Genomic DNA, 14,605 nt, shown 5'->3' with positions numbered 1-14,605 from the left:
GAGGTGAGGGAGTCGCTCAGGACAAGGGGGCGCCATGGTGCACCACGGTTAGGAGTGCAGGTTCTGCAGCTGGCACGGTGCTTCTCAGCTGAATCACCTCAGGAGAGTTACCTAATTCCCTGGGCCTCTGTTTGCTCACCTGTGACGTGGGAATACTGGTAGTCCTGAGCAAGGAGATCTGATGTAAGAATTACAGGGTGAAAGCACATCACAGTGCAGGGCCCAGGCACGGTGCTGGGTCCATGTCAGGGAACCACGTAAGCCATTCCCCCGTGGGCGTGCACAGCAGGGTCCTGCTTGCCTGGAAGCAAATGCTACATCCCAAGGTGTCCACGCCCTAAACCACACATGGGCTAAGAGTTGGAAAGATCCTCTAGGAAAAGCCCAACTCCAACAGAGATGAGGAGGCCAAGGCTCAGGGGGTGCATGGCCTGGGCTGGTTTTGGGTCCCCCGCCTCTCCATTAGACCACCCCTATCTCCTCCCAGAGTTGCTTATGCACCAAGAAACCCAGGCTCCGCAGGCACCAGGGAGATCAGGCCACGCCAGGACCCGGGATCTGGAAGCACCAGGGAGAGTCCAGCTGTGCCGAGGCCCAGGGTCTCCGGACACCAGGGAGAGTCAGGCCACGCTGAGATCTGGGGTCCCCAGATACCAGGGCAAATCCAGTCAGAGTGTGAAGGGTGCAGGGCTGGGGCCTTCTGGAAGCTCCAGGGGAGATCCGCTTCCCTGCCTCTTCCAGCTTCTAGGGGCACCCGAGTTGCTGGGTGCGGGGCCCCTCCCTCCACCCTCAGAGCCAGGCGTGGAGACTTCTCTCTCCTCTCTGCCGCCTTCCCTTCCCTGGGCTTCCTGCCTCCCATTAGCGAGAAGCATCAGGCCCCCCGAAATCCAGAACAGTCTCCCTGTGGCAAAATCCTTCACACAGTCACATCTGAACAGTCATTTTGCCACACGAGGTCACATAGTCACAGGGCCTGGGATTAGGACATGGGCACCTTTGAGTCCACTGTTCAGCACCCCGCACCATCCAAAAGGAGGTATTTCAGAGAGGTCAGCTCCCAGCTCCAGGCTGCAGAGCAGGCAGGAGCACACGCAAATCTCTGCAGGAAACCCCAGCTTGGTCTGTGTCCACCAGTTCAGGGGAGGGAGGGAAGTGGAGGGCCTAAAGATGGGAAGAAAGCTTCATGGAGGCCCTGGAGTCTGGCAGAGCCTTGAAAGGGAGAGGAGGAGGGACTCCAGGAGAGTGGGGGCAGACAGACGGTGACAAGAAGAATGCAAGGCTGTTTAAGGATCAGGGCTGCCGGGCGCGGTGGCTCAAGCCTGTAATCCCAGCACTTTGGGAGGCCAAGACGGTGGATCACGAGGTCAGGAGATCGAGACCATCCTGGCTAACACGGTGAAACCCCGTCTCTACTAAAAAATACAAAAAACTAGCCGGGCGAGGTGGCGGGCACCTGTAGTCCCAGCTACTCGGGAGGCCGAGGCAGGAGAATGGCGTAAACCTGGGAGGCGGAGCTTGCAGTGAGCTGAGATCCGGCCACTGCACTCCAGCCTGGGCGACAGAGCGAGACTCCGTCTCAAAAAAAAAAAAAAAAAAGGATCAGGGCAAAGACAGCACATAGTAGGTGCTTAATAAATAGTCATGGAGGGACAGGAGAAAGATTTTGGGAAGAGCTCTGAGCCCTTGCGGGGGTCTGTTGACTGCTGGACACAGAGGAGGCCCGGACCTAGGCTGAGACTTCCCCAGCACTTCACACTCAGGACTGGTCCTGCGCCTAGACAGGACGGGGCCTATGGAGAAAGACCCCACATAGCTGGTCCCTCTGTGGGAGGATTCAGAGGCTCCCAGTGGGACTGAGTCCCCAGTTGCCAGAGTGGTGCCCCCCATCCAAATGCCCCTTCCTGGCTTCCCCTCCCTTCCCCCTCTCACCTTCCTCACACCTCCTTCACGCTTCCTGGGGTCACCTCCCAGGTAAGCCACCTGTGCCCAAGTTCCAGCTGCACCTACTCAGGGAGCCTAAATGGAGACAGCTGTGGGGCAACGGCATTTGAAACTTGGGCATTTGAAACTTGGCTGCCAGGTTGAAGGTCTGGATGGTCCTTGGAATTCTTCATTCTAGGCACTTCGTGTCCAACTGCAGCATCAATTGATGTCATTTTCCATGTGCGATCCTGGGGACACGGAGGTCCGTAGAAGCAGAGGGTCAGAGACGGGCCAGGCTGTGAGTGCTTCACCCAGAATGACAGCAGACAGATGAGGAGGCCATGCTGAACTGAGGACGGAGTTCCACCCATCACTCATCCTCCACTCCTTGGGTGTTACGAAATGCCTCCTCTCATTCCACCTGATGGGCTTTCCGGGGAGCCAGGACAAGGCCCTGTCGTGCCTTGAGGACAGACACCAGTGGGGACAGAGCCAGCATGCTAGCTGCAGTGACACTGAGCACTTTTCTTGGTGTGCTGGCTGGACTCACATTGCCAGATCATCTAACTCGTCGCTCTAAACACAGAGAAACCAAAGTCTCAAACTTCCAGCACAGGATGCGAGCTCCGTGCAGGAGGCAGGGGGAGCCACTGCTGCCGCCTGGGATGGGGGCTGCTCAGTAGAATGCAGCTAAAATGAAGCTTCCAGCTGAGACCGATGACTCAAGACACCACACCTCCTGAGGATGCTGTGCCGAGAAGAACTGGGAGCTGGGCGGCTCTCTGGAGACGGTGCTCCTCCTGGCACTGGGCTGCAGCCTTGTAAACAGGACTGAGATGGGACTGGCAGGGGAGACAGCAGGACCAGCAAAGGGGAGGGGAAGCTGTGAACCCAGCCTAGGCTGTGGCCGATGGTGCCAAAGCGGCTCCCACAGGGTACAACGTTGGGTTTGTCCCCAAACTGTGAAGGGTATTTACGGCTGTGACAAAGCCCACCCTGCCCGTTCCCTGGTGCCTGCTGTGCCCAGGCCCTTGACTCTCACTCAGCATCTCTGAGTCTACAGTAACCCCTCAAAAGCAGCTGTCATCACCTGTACTTTTTATGTGGGGAAACTGAGGCAAAGGGCAGTTAAGCAATCTGCTCAGAGAAGCACACAACTAGCAAGGGACATTAGGGGCTAGAGCCCAGGTGTACCCAGCCCCAAAACCAGCACACCTTCTGAGGCACCCAGACTGCCCCCCTCACGTTTGGAACTGTTCAGCCAAGGGAAGTGGCACGAAGCCGCCCAGCTTGCTATCTGCAGCAGACCTGTCTGTTCTAGGCCTGGAAGCTGCTGATGGCAGGAAGTCCCAGAGCCAGCCCTGGAACCCACAAGGGCCAGGTGCCAAATCCCCAAGGACCAGTGCGCACCCCAGAATCCAAAGTCCCCTCCTCTGCCCCAGTCCTTCCCACAGACATGAGAGACCCAGCTGCCCTCCTAGCTCGAGCTCCAGGCGGACATCCACAGAAGCCGCTAACCCACAGGTGTCGAGGCACCTCCCTCCACGCCAGAGACTCTTAGCGCGAGGCCCAAGTACGGCTCACCCAGCCGGGAGCACCCCGAGAGCCAGATGAGAAAGGCAGGTGCAGCAGGGTCCCCGAAATGGTGGCCAGGCCTCACACCCAGACAGTGGGTGGGGTGGGGCGGCGGTGTCAGAAGAAAGCAGGGTCGCCCCCTGAGGGTGGCAGTGGCCCTGTTTTTACAGATGGGTACACTGAGGCACAGAGGGATGATGACTTGTCCAAGATCACAGAGGTCTAGGCAAGGGGCTGGAGACGCTGCTGGGCTGGGCTGGGCTGTGTAAGCAGGGGGAGAGGTACCGCTTTCAGTGGAACAGATGGGCCCTGGGGGGATTGCAGGACTCGGGATAGGGGTGGGGGAGCCGGACCAGAGGGTCAAGAGTCCGGGGCGGGGTGCATGGGCTCAATGTGGTGAAAATCCCTCTCAGGCCCAGGCTATCTGAGGGTGAGTCACAGGGGCCATGCAATGACCCCAGGCAGGAACCCCCATAGGAGGTGGGTTTGGTCTAGTCCTGCCTCCTGGCTCTGTGCCGGCAGGTCCTGCACCTGGAAAATGGGAATAACACACCACGGCCCAGGCGAGAAGATGGGCTGTGTGAGACCCCCACCAAGAAGCACCATCACGATGCCCCCAAATGGGCCAGGCTTCATCCAGACCAACACTCAGCCACACGTTATGAGGCAGCAACAAATCCCCCAATGCAGCCAGCTAAAGCACACAGGTGGGAGACAGGCAGACAGAGCCCGCCCAGCCGGGGAGACGCATGTCTGTGGCTGAGTCGGGCACACTGGGGTTCAAATCCCAGCTCTGCCATTTACCAATCACGTGACACCAGGTCCCGGGCGGGACTCGCAGGCATTTCCTCCTCTGTAGGCAGAGATGGCACCGGCCGCTCTGAGCAGCGCTGCGAGGACCCCGGGAGGAAACCTATATGAGCATCTGGCCCAGGCCCCAGGGCAGCACTGGATGAGCCACGGTCTCTGCGACATTTAAGCCTGTCCTACCTGGGTGCTGCCTGACACCCTAGATACCCTGAGCAGCCCTGGTGATGGAAAAATTCCTTGAGTAAATTAAGACTGCTCCGCTCGGGTTGCCCTGCGCTGGGTGTGAGCCTCAGAGGTCTGCTCTTTCAGGGCTTCCCCGGGACTGGGACAGCCGCGTCCATCATGAGGGGATGACTGCAGGACCCATGTGATCAGCCTCAAGCACTAGGAGCTACCCCAAGACGTGATCCATGTTTTCCTATCATAACTATTTTAACAAGCTCTGGGAGCCTCTTCCACGTGCCAGGCAGAGGCTGATCAGCTCATGAGACCCTCCATCCCTACCGGGATCCTGGGGAGGGGCAGCAATGGAAAGAAGGACGCAGAGGTCTGGTCTTCGATCACGCTAGCGAGTGGCAGGGATGGGTGTGAGCCTGAGACCCCACTTCAGGGTAGGTTTTACGGAGCCCTACCTAGGCAGAGGCACAGCCAAGGGGTGCAGCAAGGAAGGTCCCTGAGTATCTTTGCAGGGAAGGGGCTGTGGAATCCAGGCTCTGGGGTTGGTAGATGGCATCGGGCCAGCAGCCTGGTCTGGCTTCAAGGACAGGCAGTGCCTGCTTAAAGGGCCAGCGACAAGACAGGTCCCTTCATCTCCCAGTCTTGCCAGTTTCCTCTTGCGAGCTCAGAGGTCTCCCAGGACCCAGATGACGCTCTGGAAGCCCAGGGTGTGGCTCAGGCAGCTTTTCCATGAGTCAGGGACACATACCTTTCTCTGGGACAGTAAGATTGGACCTTCCAAGAGTTCATCAAACTCAAGACTTGATTCCAGAAAATATCCTATCTACCCCCAAACTATCTCATTGACAGAAACCATAGAGTCAAAGGATCTTGGGTGGCCATGTTAGGAAGGAACCCTGCACATCACAGGAGAACAGGGCAGAGCTTGGGGGTGACCAGGCTAAGCAGAGACTACCAATGTCTGGGCAACGGCAGTCCTCTCCAGATACAATCTCAGATGAATTTCTGGGTCAGGAGGGTCTGGCTTCTGCTGCACCTCATTCAGAGCGGCATCAGGCAGGGGAAAATTGGCAGCGGTGCAGCTGCCTGGGCTAAGCTCCCTCAATGCTGGGAGACATCACCATCCCATGCAGCAGACAGTGGCCCTGCAGAACAGAATTGCCAGACTTCTCCTGGAGTCATGGGTTTCTACCAGCACGTGCCCTTCTCAGAGCTGGAGGCAGAGTGTGCTCTCTTCTTTCCATCTGATCTTTCAGTACAAAAGAAAAGGGCACACAATGAAGAAAACTTGGGAAACACATGGAAAGTAAAAAGGTGCAGAAGAGGGAAAACTTGGTTCCTTCTCCCACCACTTATAGATGGGCACGGACGGCACTTCCACACATCGCCTCCCTCACTGTTTTGTAGAGTTGACATCCTATATGACATACAATTTTGTCCTCAGCTGTTTTGTTGTTTTCTAAATTAAATTTCTTTTTTCTTTTCTTTTTTTTTTTTTTTTTGAGATGGAGTCTTGCTCTGTTGCCCAGGCTGGAGTGTAGTGGCGCAATCTCGGCTCACTGCAACCTCCGACTCACTGGTTCAAGTGATTCTCCTGCCTCAGCCTCCCGAGAAGCGGGGACTACAGGCACCCACCACCACAACCAGCTAATTTTTGTATTTTTAGTAGAGACGGGGTTTCACCGTGTTGGCCAGGATTGTCTCAATCTCCTGACCTCGTGATCAGCCCGCCTTGGCCTCCCAAAGTGCTGTGATTACAGGCGTGAGCTACCACGCCCTGCCAATTAAACCTATTTTCTTAAGCATTTTCTCCTAACATTAGAAATTCTTTACATACCCAGTTAGTTCTTCACATGCATAGTAACTTCATATACATGTCTTCCCCACCGCCCAATTAGAATGTACGTTCAAGAGAACATAGATTTTGGGTTGTTCTCGTCCATTGCTGAATCCCAGGGCCTGGAGCAGCGTGGGCTCACGTATTAGCCTGTTCTCATGCTGCCAATAAAGACGTACACAGGACTGCGTAATTTATGTAGGAAAGAGGTTTCACGGACTTACAGTTCCGCATGGCTGGGGAGGCCTCGCAATCATGGCGGAAGACGAAGGAAGGGCAAAGGGACGTCTCACACGGCAGCGGGCAAGAGAGCGTGTGCAGGGGAACTGCCCTTTATAAAACCACCAGCTATTGCGAGCCTTAATCACTACCATGAGAACACCCCCTGTGATTCAATTATCTCCACCTGGCCCCGCCCTTGACACGTGGGGATTATTACAACTCAAGGTAAGACGTGGGTGGGGACACAGCCAGACTGTATCAGCTCATAGTAGGCATTTTGTGCGTCTTTTGCTGAATAATGAGTGAGTGAGATGGAACAGGTGGCTCATATTCCATCACTGACTTCCACGGTTTGGTGGTTTCTAACTTCTTGTTGTTACTAGTAAGACTGAGATGAACGTGTCTGTGGCTACGTCACTGCCCATTCTTGGATTAGGTGGAGAAACGTGTCTCTGTTCCAAATACTAGGATCTGCACCGTCCAATCCGAGGACTAGGGCTCAGGTTTGGGTTCTGCCACACCCTCTCCTTGGCCCTGGGCAGCTGCTTTTCCTTCTCTAAGCCTTGGTTTCCCTCTTTGTGCAGGTGGGTGGGCTTGGGCTGGAGCATTTCTCACATCCCTTCCAGCTCCATGATCCTAAGAGCAACATGGAAACAGAAGGCTGAGCCAGCCACCAGGCCTCCCTTGGACCCGCACCCCTGTTATGGACTGAATTGTCTAAATTCATGTGCTGAAGTCCTAACCCCCAGTACTCCAGGATGTGACTATGCATGGAGACAGGACCCTGAAGGAGGCCGCTAAGGTGACATGAGGTCATGAGGGTAGGTTCTAACCCAGTCTGGCTAGGGTTTTCTTTTTTTCTTTTTTCTTTTTTTTTTTTTTGAGATGGAGTCTCACTCTGTCGCCCAGGCTGGAGTGCAGTGGCGTGATCTCGGCTCACTGCAAGCTCTACCTCCCAGGTTCACGCCATTCTCCTGCCTCAGCCTCCTGAGTAGCTGGGACTACAGGTGCCCACCACCATGCCCGGCTAATTTTTTATATTTTTAGTAGAGACGGGGTTTCACCGTGTTAGCCAGGATGGTCTCGATCTCCTGACCTCGTGATCCGCCCGTCTCGGCCTCCCAAAGTGCTGGGATTACAGGCTTGAGCCACTGCGCCCGGCCTGGCTGGGGTTTTCATAAGAACAGATTAGGACATACACATACACAAAGGGAAGACCGTGCGAGGACACAGGGAGAGGGCGGCCATCCACAAGCCAAGGACAGAGGCTTTGGAAGGAAGTAACCCAGCTGACACCTCGATCTCAGACTTCTGGCCTCTAGAATTGGCAAAAAAATAAGTGTCTTCTCTTTAAGCCACCTGGTCTTTAGTACTTTGTTATGGAGCAAATTAACACAACCCCTCAGGAGCCTCTGTCCACCTGGGGGAATCTGACCTGCCAGGCCAGCGGCTGCCCAGGGGGACATTTAGGCTCAGAAGGAGCACAGGCCTTGCTCAAGGATCTGGTGCTGACTAGTGGCAGACCTGGCACTGGAATCCCCCCCACCCCGCCCCCTGCCCCAGCTCAGGTACCTTCCTCAACCCCACCCTCAGCTGGCCCCCCTTGTGACCACGTGGGCTGCAGTGAGACGAAGCTACACCACACTGATCATCACCTGCTGGGCTCACCATGTGTGGACTGGCACTACACTCAGAACTAAAGGCCTGCCCGCCATACTACTGGGAAAACTGAGGCAGGGGGAGCCCCACAGCGAGGGCATTGGATTCGGATCCAGGCCTGTCTGGTACGAGGCACCATCTCCTTCCACTTTGCCATGTGCTATATAAACAGTCGCCCCGGCCACCTGAAATCAACAGGCAACAAAAGTAAGGCAACTACATGGCCTCAATCCACACCCGGGTCATCTTGGAGGCACCCTGTGTCATGACACTGAAGATGTGCACACAGCCCAAAGGAATGGGGAGCCTGCAACCCAGAAGGGTTAGACAGGTCGTCCTGGGCTCTGAGCCTCCGGCCTATTTGGGCAGCTGGAGACTGGACGAGATGATGCTCAGCCCCTCCTACCAGTGCTGAGCTCTGGAATACTGCCAGCCGGCGTGGGGAGGGCCATGGGGGACCTGCCCTTGTTGCCCTTGTTGACGATGGAAGCTCCTGTCCTGCCAGACATACACAGTGGCCGGACATTAGAGCCCACATGCCAGGGACAAGGGACCATGCTGTCTGCTCTCCCCCACTGTGTGGGTGGGAATGCCTGCTGTGCACATCATCGGCTGGGGACAGGGCTGGGCAGGGGCGACAGGTGGCCCGGAGAGCACACACACTGCCAGTTCCAAAGGGCTGGATTGATTCAGAGGGGCTGAGCTGAGCTGGCCACCCAGCAATGACCATCCCAAACTACTGAGGCCCTCCCAGGTGTGGGGCTCTTCATGTGGTACCTTGTCCCCTCCAGACAAGCAATGCTATTGCTCTTACAGGTCAGGAAGCCAAGCTCCGGAAGGTGCCACCTATGCCTAAGACCACCAGGCAGCCACCATGGTTCAAACCCGTCACTGCCTGCAACTGCCCCAGTGCCCCCACACCTCTTCTCGTCAGATGCAGAGGGGAGATGCCAACACTGCTTCTGAGGCTCTCCCTGATGACAGGGGGGACCACAGGTATCAATTATGGCCACAAGAAGCATAAAATTACTGTGTGTGCACCCAGCCATTATCCCCACCTGCCATTAGATAAATGTGTCTGGCGGTTCTGCCAAGTCTCAGGGTGCCCTGCTGCCCAGCCACCCCCAGATAACTAGGTTGGCCATTTCAGAAATCCTCTTCCAAAGGGTTCTGCCTCCGACCGCCCCAACTGCCTGCCATTGCGCTCAGCTACTCCCAAAGGCTCCCTGCAACGCAGTCCCTCCTTCCTTGGATTGAAGGGGGAGGGAGACAATCTCCCCAGGGAGGGGAGTCCCTGGCCCCTCAGCCCCCGCTCCCTTCTAGGCCTACAGCCCACAGGAAGCTCTTACTAAATGCACATTCTCTCCCCAGTCCGATCTCCCCCAGGGGAAGCGGCTGTCCCCATTGGTTTCTGCACCATGGCCAAGGGCCATACTGCAGTCCCTAGCGCGACAGGCTTAGAGGAAAGAGCACAAGAGTCAGGGAGCACCGGGTTCGAATCCCCGCCCCCCTTCCTGAGTCAAGCAAGTGACTCAAGCCTGGTGCGCCTCGGGTCACACCCTGAAAAATGGGGTGACAGCTCTTCCCTGCCAGGAATGCAACGACAAGCCCTCAGCCCGATGCGGGCCCCAGGAGGCTCTCAGATCCGGGCATCCTCAGGCCGCCTCCGGGGCTCACCGCCAAGGGCGCCAGTTCTAAGTCTCAGTTTCCCCCACAGCACAAGGCGCGGCTGGGCTCCAGCGCTGTGGGATTTTTCCAGCGCCGCACAGAGGCTGTCAGATCCCGGAGGGTGGGTGCGGCGGGAAAGGCAGCGGTGCGACGCGCAGGGACGATGGGCTGGAGACGCGCAGAGATCGGGTCGGTGCCGGGATTGACACATGCGGGCTCCGGGTCCCCAGATCTGCTGCGGAGAGTCCTGGGCGCCGAGGGTCGGCCTGACGCCCCCAACCCAGGCGCTGCCGGAGAGCGCAAGGGCGGCTCCCCCGGCTGCAAAGCCCCGCCTGTCATCTCGCCTCTGCGTGCCTAGGTCTGCTGGGGCCCCGGCTCTTCGCGCGGACCCTGACCGCTTTCTGCAGCCTGGAACAACCCGGACCCCCGTGAGAAGCAAAGAAGGGGCGCCTTCCAGACAGCCCGGCGCAGCCACACCGGCCGGCGCGCTGGGAAAGGATTCCCGGCCCCTGCCACTGAGCTAAGCGTTCCAGGCGCAGGGCAGGAGACTGCGCTCTGGCCCCTCGCAGCTGCAAAATCCTGGAGCAAAAGTTGGGTGGAGCCGCTGGGTGATTTTCCCCGGCGTTGCAGGTGCAGCCGCCGAATGACACCCAGCCCTTGCGGCGCCGCGATCCAGCGAGGGGACTCGCTGGTCCCTCGGTCCCCAGCACTCACCTGCACTCATCTCAGCAGCAGCTCGGAGTCGGGGCGGCCCGGCGCTGCGGCAGCCAGACCCTCCGGCCCGCAGGTGCCGCGCCCGCGCTATGGTCCGCCAGCCCGCCGGCTCCGCGCCGGCTCCTTGCGCACAGCCAGGCAGCGCCGCCGCAGCCCCACGGCGCGCAGGTCACGCCCACTCCACGCCCACTACCACGCCCCTCATGGCGGCCCCGCCCCGTGTTCGCTGCCTCCCGGAAGCACCCTGGGAAGTGTAGGCGCCTCGACCCGCCGCTCAGCCTCGCTCCCCAGCTGCCGGAAGAGAGGACTACAAGTCCCAGCATGCTCCGCGACCAGCGCAGGCGCAGACGGGCGACGGCGGCTGAGGCCTTTCGCAATCGTTCTGAGATCTCTGCAGAGCTGTCGCCACGGCTTGAGGGGCGACCTGGGGATCGCCGCTCTCGGAAGCCCGGGAGTCGCTAGGAGAGCGGCGCAGGGAAAAGCGAGCTTCGTGCAGCTCTTCTTGAGTCGTGGAGCTACAAGGCGCCTGAACACTTTCTGGGCCAACTCTTCTTTCCCAGTTTACAGTGAAGGAAACTGAGGCGGGGGGCGGGGCGCGGGCAGGATTAGCCCATATCTGTCGGCGAGGCTTGCGCTGGTGGGGATTCGTGCGCAGGTTTCCTACCTCTGGGCCTGGGCTATCCGCGCCTCGCCACCCACCCCAGGCTCCCGTCGCTCCTCGCCGGCTGGCGCCCAGCTGGGAGGTGCACCGGGAGAGGTGGCGCGGCTCACTTCGGCGCAGTCCCCATGGTGACCGGCTCCCCTGTGACATCAGGCGCCCAGCACAGGGCGTGGACGCGGGTGCAGGAGAGGGAGTCAGGGAACGGGGAGGAGGAGGGGTCCCCACTGTGTGCCTGGTGCTACAAAAGGCGAGCTGCAGAGAGGTCGAGAGGAGCCGGCCAGCACAAGGATGCCCACTGGGCGCAGAGGGTCTGGGCTGGAGGAGCGTTTGGGATGCATAATCGCAGGAACCTGGCATGGAGAGAGAGGCCAAGGACTTTTGGCTTGAGCCAGGGCTGTTTGGAGATGCTTTCAACAAGGGGAAGAAGATTGGGCACAGAAAATGTAGACTGAGTGGAACACTGAGGCAGGAGCAGGTCCTCCTCCCCTTCCCTTAGCAGCAGCCATCTCCCCCAAGAGGGGCCAGGACGAGAGGCCGGGAGTACAATGGCTCAGGGGACAGCTGAAGCCCTGGGGAACCAGCCCAGCCCCACACACCCTAGAAATCCAAGAGGCCCAGCTAGGTGATTCTGCCTGCAGCTGCAGGGTTCCCATGCCAGTCCACTGGGATCTTGTGCCATGTAATTGAGGGGGCGCCAGATCTAAGGATCAGTGAGCTAATATATGCTGTGACCCAGTGTGAGTTGAGATCAATAAATGTCTTTGCTTTGCTATTATTATTCTCGGTGCCTAACATAGGGCCTGGCACAGAGCAGGCACTCTGCAAGTATCTGTTGAATAAAGGGAGAGAAGGATAGAGGGGAGGGGAGAGTGCTGGCACCTGGCACTCCTGGATCATAACCTGAGAGGTAGGCCAGGCACCCACCTGCCATAGGGACACCCTGCTGCCATTTGCCCTCTAAGGAGCTCTTGGTCAGGCTCCCCCGCAGCCTCTGTTTCCTCTGTGTTTGCAAGGGCTCCTGCGAACCTCCCGGGGGTGCCATGATTTCCCCACACAGCCTGGTGAGGATGGCAGGGAGCCCTCACACCTCTCTGCCAAGACTCTGTGAGCCAGAGGGTGGATGTGGGTGCCCCATTCCAGACTGGTTCCAGAGCTCAGGACAAGGGGCTGGGGAGCCTTAACAGTTCTCAACCTGGAAGGACCTCGGGGCCATGTGATTCCAACATCTTCTTTCACAAGGGCAGAAACCAAGGCCCAAAGACGTCCTGCCCCAAGTCACCCAGCAAGTGAGTGACGGAGTGGGGCTTGAGCCAGGCCTTTTCTTTCCTTCCTGCGCGGTGTCTGCTGAACTGGGACTTCAGAGAATCTGCTGGTTGAACTGAAATGATTTAAACAGACTTTGGTTCTCTGTCTGTGGTACTACAGGCCAGGTGTGACCTCAGGCAACTTGCTGGCCCTCTGTGTGCCTGAGTTTCTGTATCCTTCAAATCACAGTGCATACATACCCCTTAGGATTCTCGAACACCTTTAATATGCTGGGCTCTCTAGTCCTAGTGAAGAAAATAGACAAGAAATCGTTTCACAAGTCACAAGATTCATTCTAGAAAAACGCTGCCCTTCTTATTTTTTAGCAGGCCTGGTGGGGTGTTGGGGGTCTTCAAGGGGCTCGTGGACACAGGGAGGCCCCAAACATGTCAAACCAAGGCCCCTTAAAGGTTCATTAAACGGGGACCGGGCGCAGTGGCTCACACCTGTAATCCCAGCACTTTGTGAGGCCAAGGTGGGAGGATTGCTTGCACTCAGGAGTTTGAGACCAGCCTGGGCAACATGGCAAAACCCCGTCTATAAAAAACACAAAAATTAGCTGGGTATGGTGGTGTGTGCCTGTGGTCCCAGCTACTCTGGAGGCTGAGCTGGGATGATTGCTTGAACCTGGGAGACGGAGGTTGCAATGAGCCATGATTGGACCACTGTACTCCAGCCTGGGTGATAGACCCTATCTCATGAAAAAAAAAAAAAAATTCATTAAGTGTGCATTGAGAGGAGGGCCTTGGTGGGTACTTTGGGGGATACCAATATGGAAGCAGGAGCCCCTGCCCTCCTCCTCCTGCCTCAGCTCACATGCCCTGCACCACACAGGGAAGCCCTACAGTGACCCATACCCCCTTCCAGCAGGCAGGGGGTAGAGACCTGAACTCCGGGGGACTCCCTTCTCCCTCCATTGCTTATCCAGGTTCCCCTGGGGGCTCCCATCCCATTTCACTGGGGATCCTGTCAAGCCCCTCATAGGCGGGTGTCCCAGGCAGTGGCCTCGAAGGCCCCAGGCCCCATCTGCCCATTTCCACGCCCACACTTTCAGCACAGCCCTTGACTGTACCGCTCCTGCCTGAGGATCTGCCTGCTTCAGTGGACGGTGGACTTCTATGCTCTGCAGACAGGAGTCTTACAGAGGGGAAGCAACTTGACCCAGGTTTCTCATTCCAGGAAGCATTAGGGGGAAAGCGAGAGTTTTCCAAGGCACCAGCTAAAGGGCGGGGTTTCCTTCCCTCCTCCCAGTGCCCTTGGTAGGAGGCTTCGGGCTGCACCCCTGGACTGGCCTGCCTGGGACGCGGTTTCAGGCACTCTGCCTTCTTCTGGGATTAGGAGACACTTAAAGGTGATGTGTCCACCTTTCCCCTGCTCTTTCCGGGGTGCTCTGGGCTTCGGGGAGGACAGCAGTGTTATGGGGGTCTGCCCAGGGGCAGACAAGAAATCGTTTCACAAGTCACAAGATTCATTCTAGAAAAACGCTGCCCTTCTTATTTTTTAGCAGGCCTGGTGGGGTGTTGGGGGTCTTCAAGGGGCTCGTGGACACAGGGAGGCCCCAAACATGTCAAACCAAGGCCCCTTAAAGGTTCATTAAACGGGGACTGGGCGCAGTGGCTCACACCTGTAATCCCAGCACTTTGTGAGGCCAGGCTGGAAGGATTGCTTGTACTCAGGAGTTTGAGACCAGCCTGGGCAACATGGCAAAACCCCGTCTATAAAAAACACAAAAATTAGCTGGGTATGGTGGTGTGTGCCTGTGGTCCCAGCTACTCTGGGAGGCCAGAAGACTGGTCAGAACCCCCAGTAGGGCACCCCCTCTTTCTGAGTGTCCTAACCACTGTTGTGGGATGTGGGTTGTTCCAGCGATGGAGGGAGGAGAATGCAGAGAGGGTAGCCCCAGGGCTGTGGCCCACTGCGCCCCAGGCCAAGCCGTCCGAAGCCAAACGCTGCTTCCCTGGGGCGCCAGGTTTACATGTGGGGTCCTGGACCTGGTGATAGAGGCAACCATAAAAAAACAAAAAGGTGGCCAGGTGCGGTGGCTCATTCCTGTA

At 57.6% G+C, this 14,605-nt stretch overlaps 1 protein-coding gene and 1 pseudogene across 22 annotated transcripts in view; both read right to left on the bottom strand.

Moving 5' to 3' along the window:
* ABLIM2 (actin binding LIM protein family member 2) overlaps positions 1 to 10,717 on the bottom strand; it is a 218,272-nt gene extending 207,555 nt beyond the window's left edge. For all 22 annotated transcript variants that reach the window (XR_012434605.1, XR_012434606.1, XR_012434617.1 and 19 more), the window contains exon 1: positions 10,586 to 10,717. Coding sequence is in view for 5 of the 22 variants with exons in the window: in XM_074039373.1 (XP_073895474.1) it covers positions 10,586 to 10,595 (10 nt within the window). In the remaining 17 variants the exon portion in view is untranslated. The remainder of the gene's footprint in view (positions 1 to 10,585) is intronic.
* LOC141410275 (uncharacterized) lies at positions 8,119 to 9,054 on the bottom strand (annotated as a pseudogene).
* Positions 10,718 to 14,605: the final 3,888 nt, after the last annotated feature.

This window comes from Macaca fascicularis, chromosome 5, assembly GCF_037993035.2.
Source record: "Macaca fascicularis isolate 582-1 chromosome 5, T2T-MFA8v1.1".
Taxonomy (NCBI): Eukaryota; Metazoa; Chordata; class Mammalia; order Primates; family Cercopithecidae; genus Macaca; species Macaca fascicularis.
This window is presented reverse-complemented; position numbering and strand designations above follow the sequence as displayed.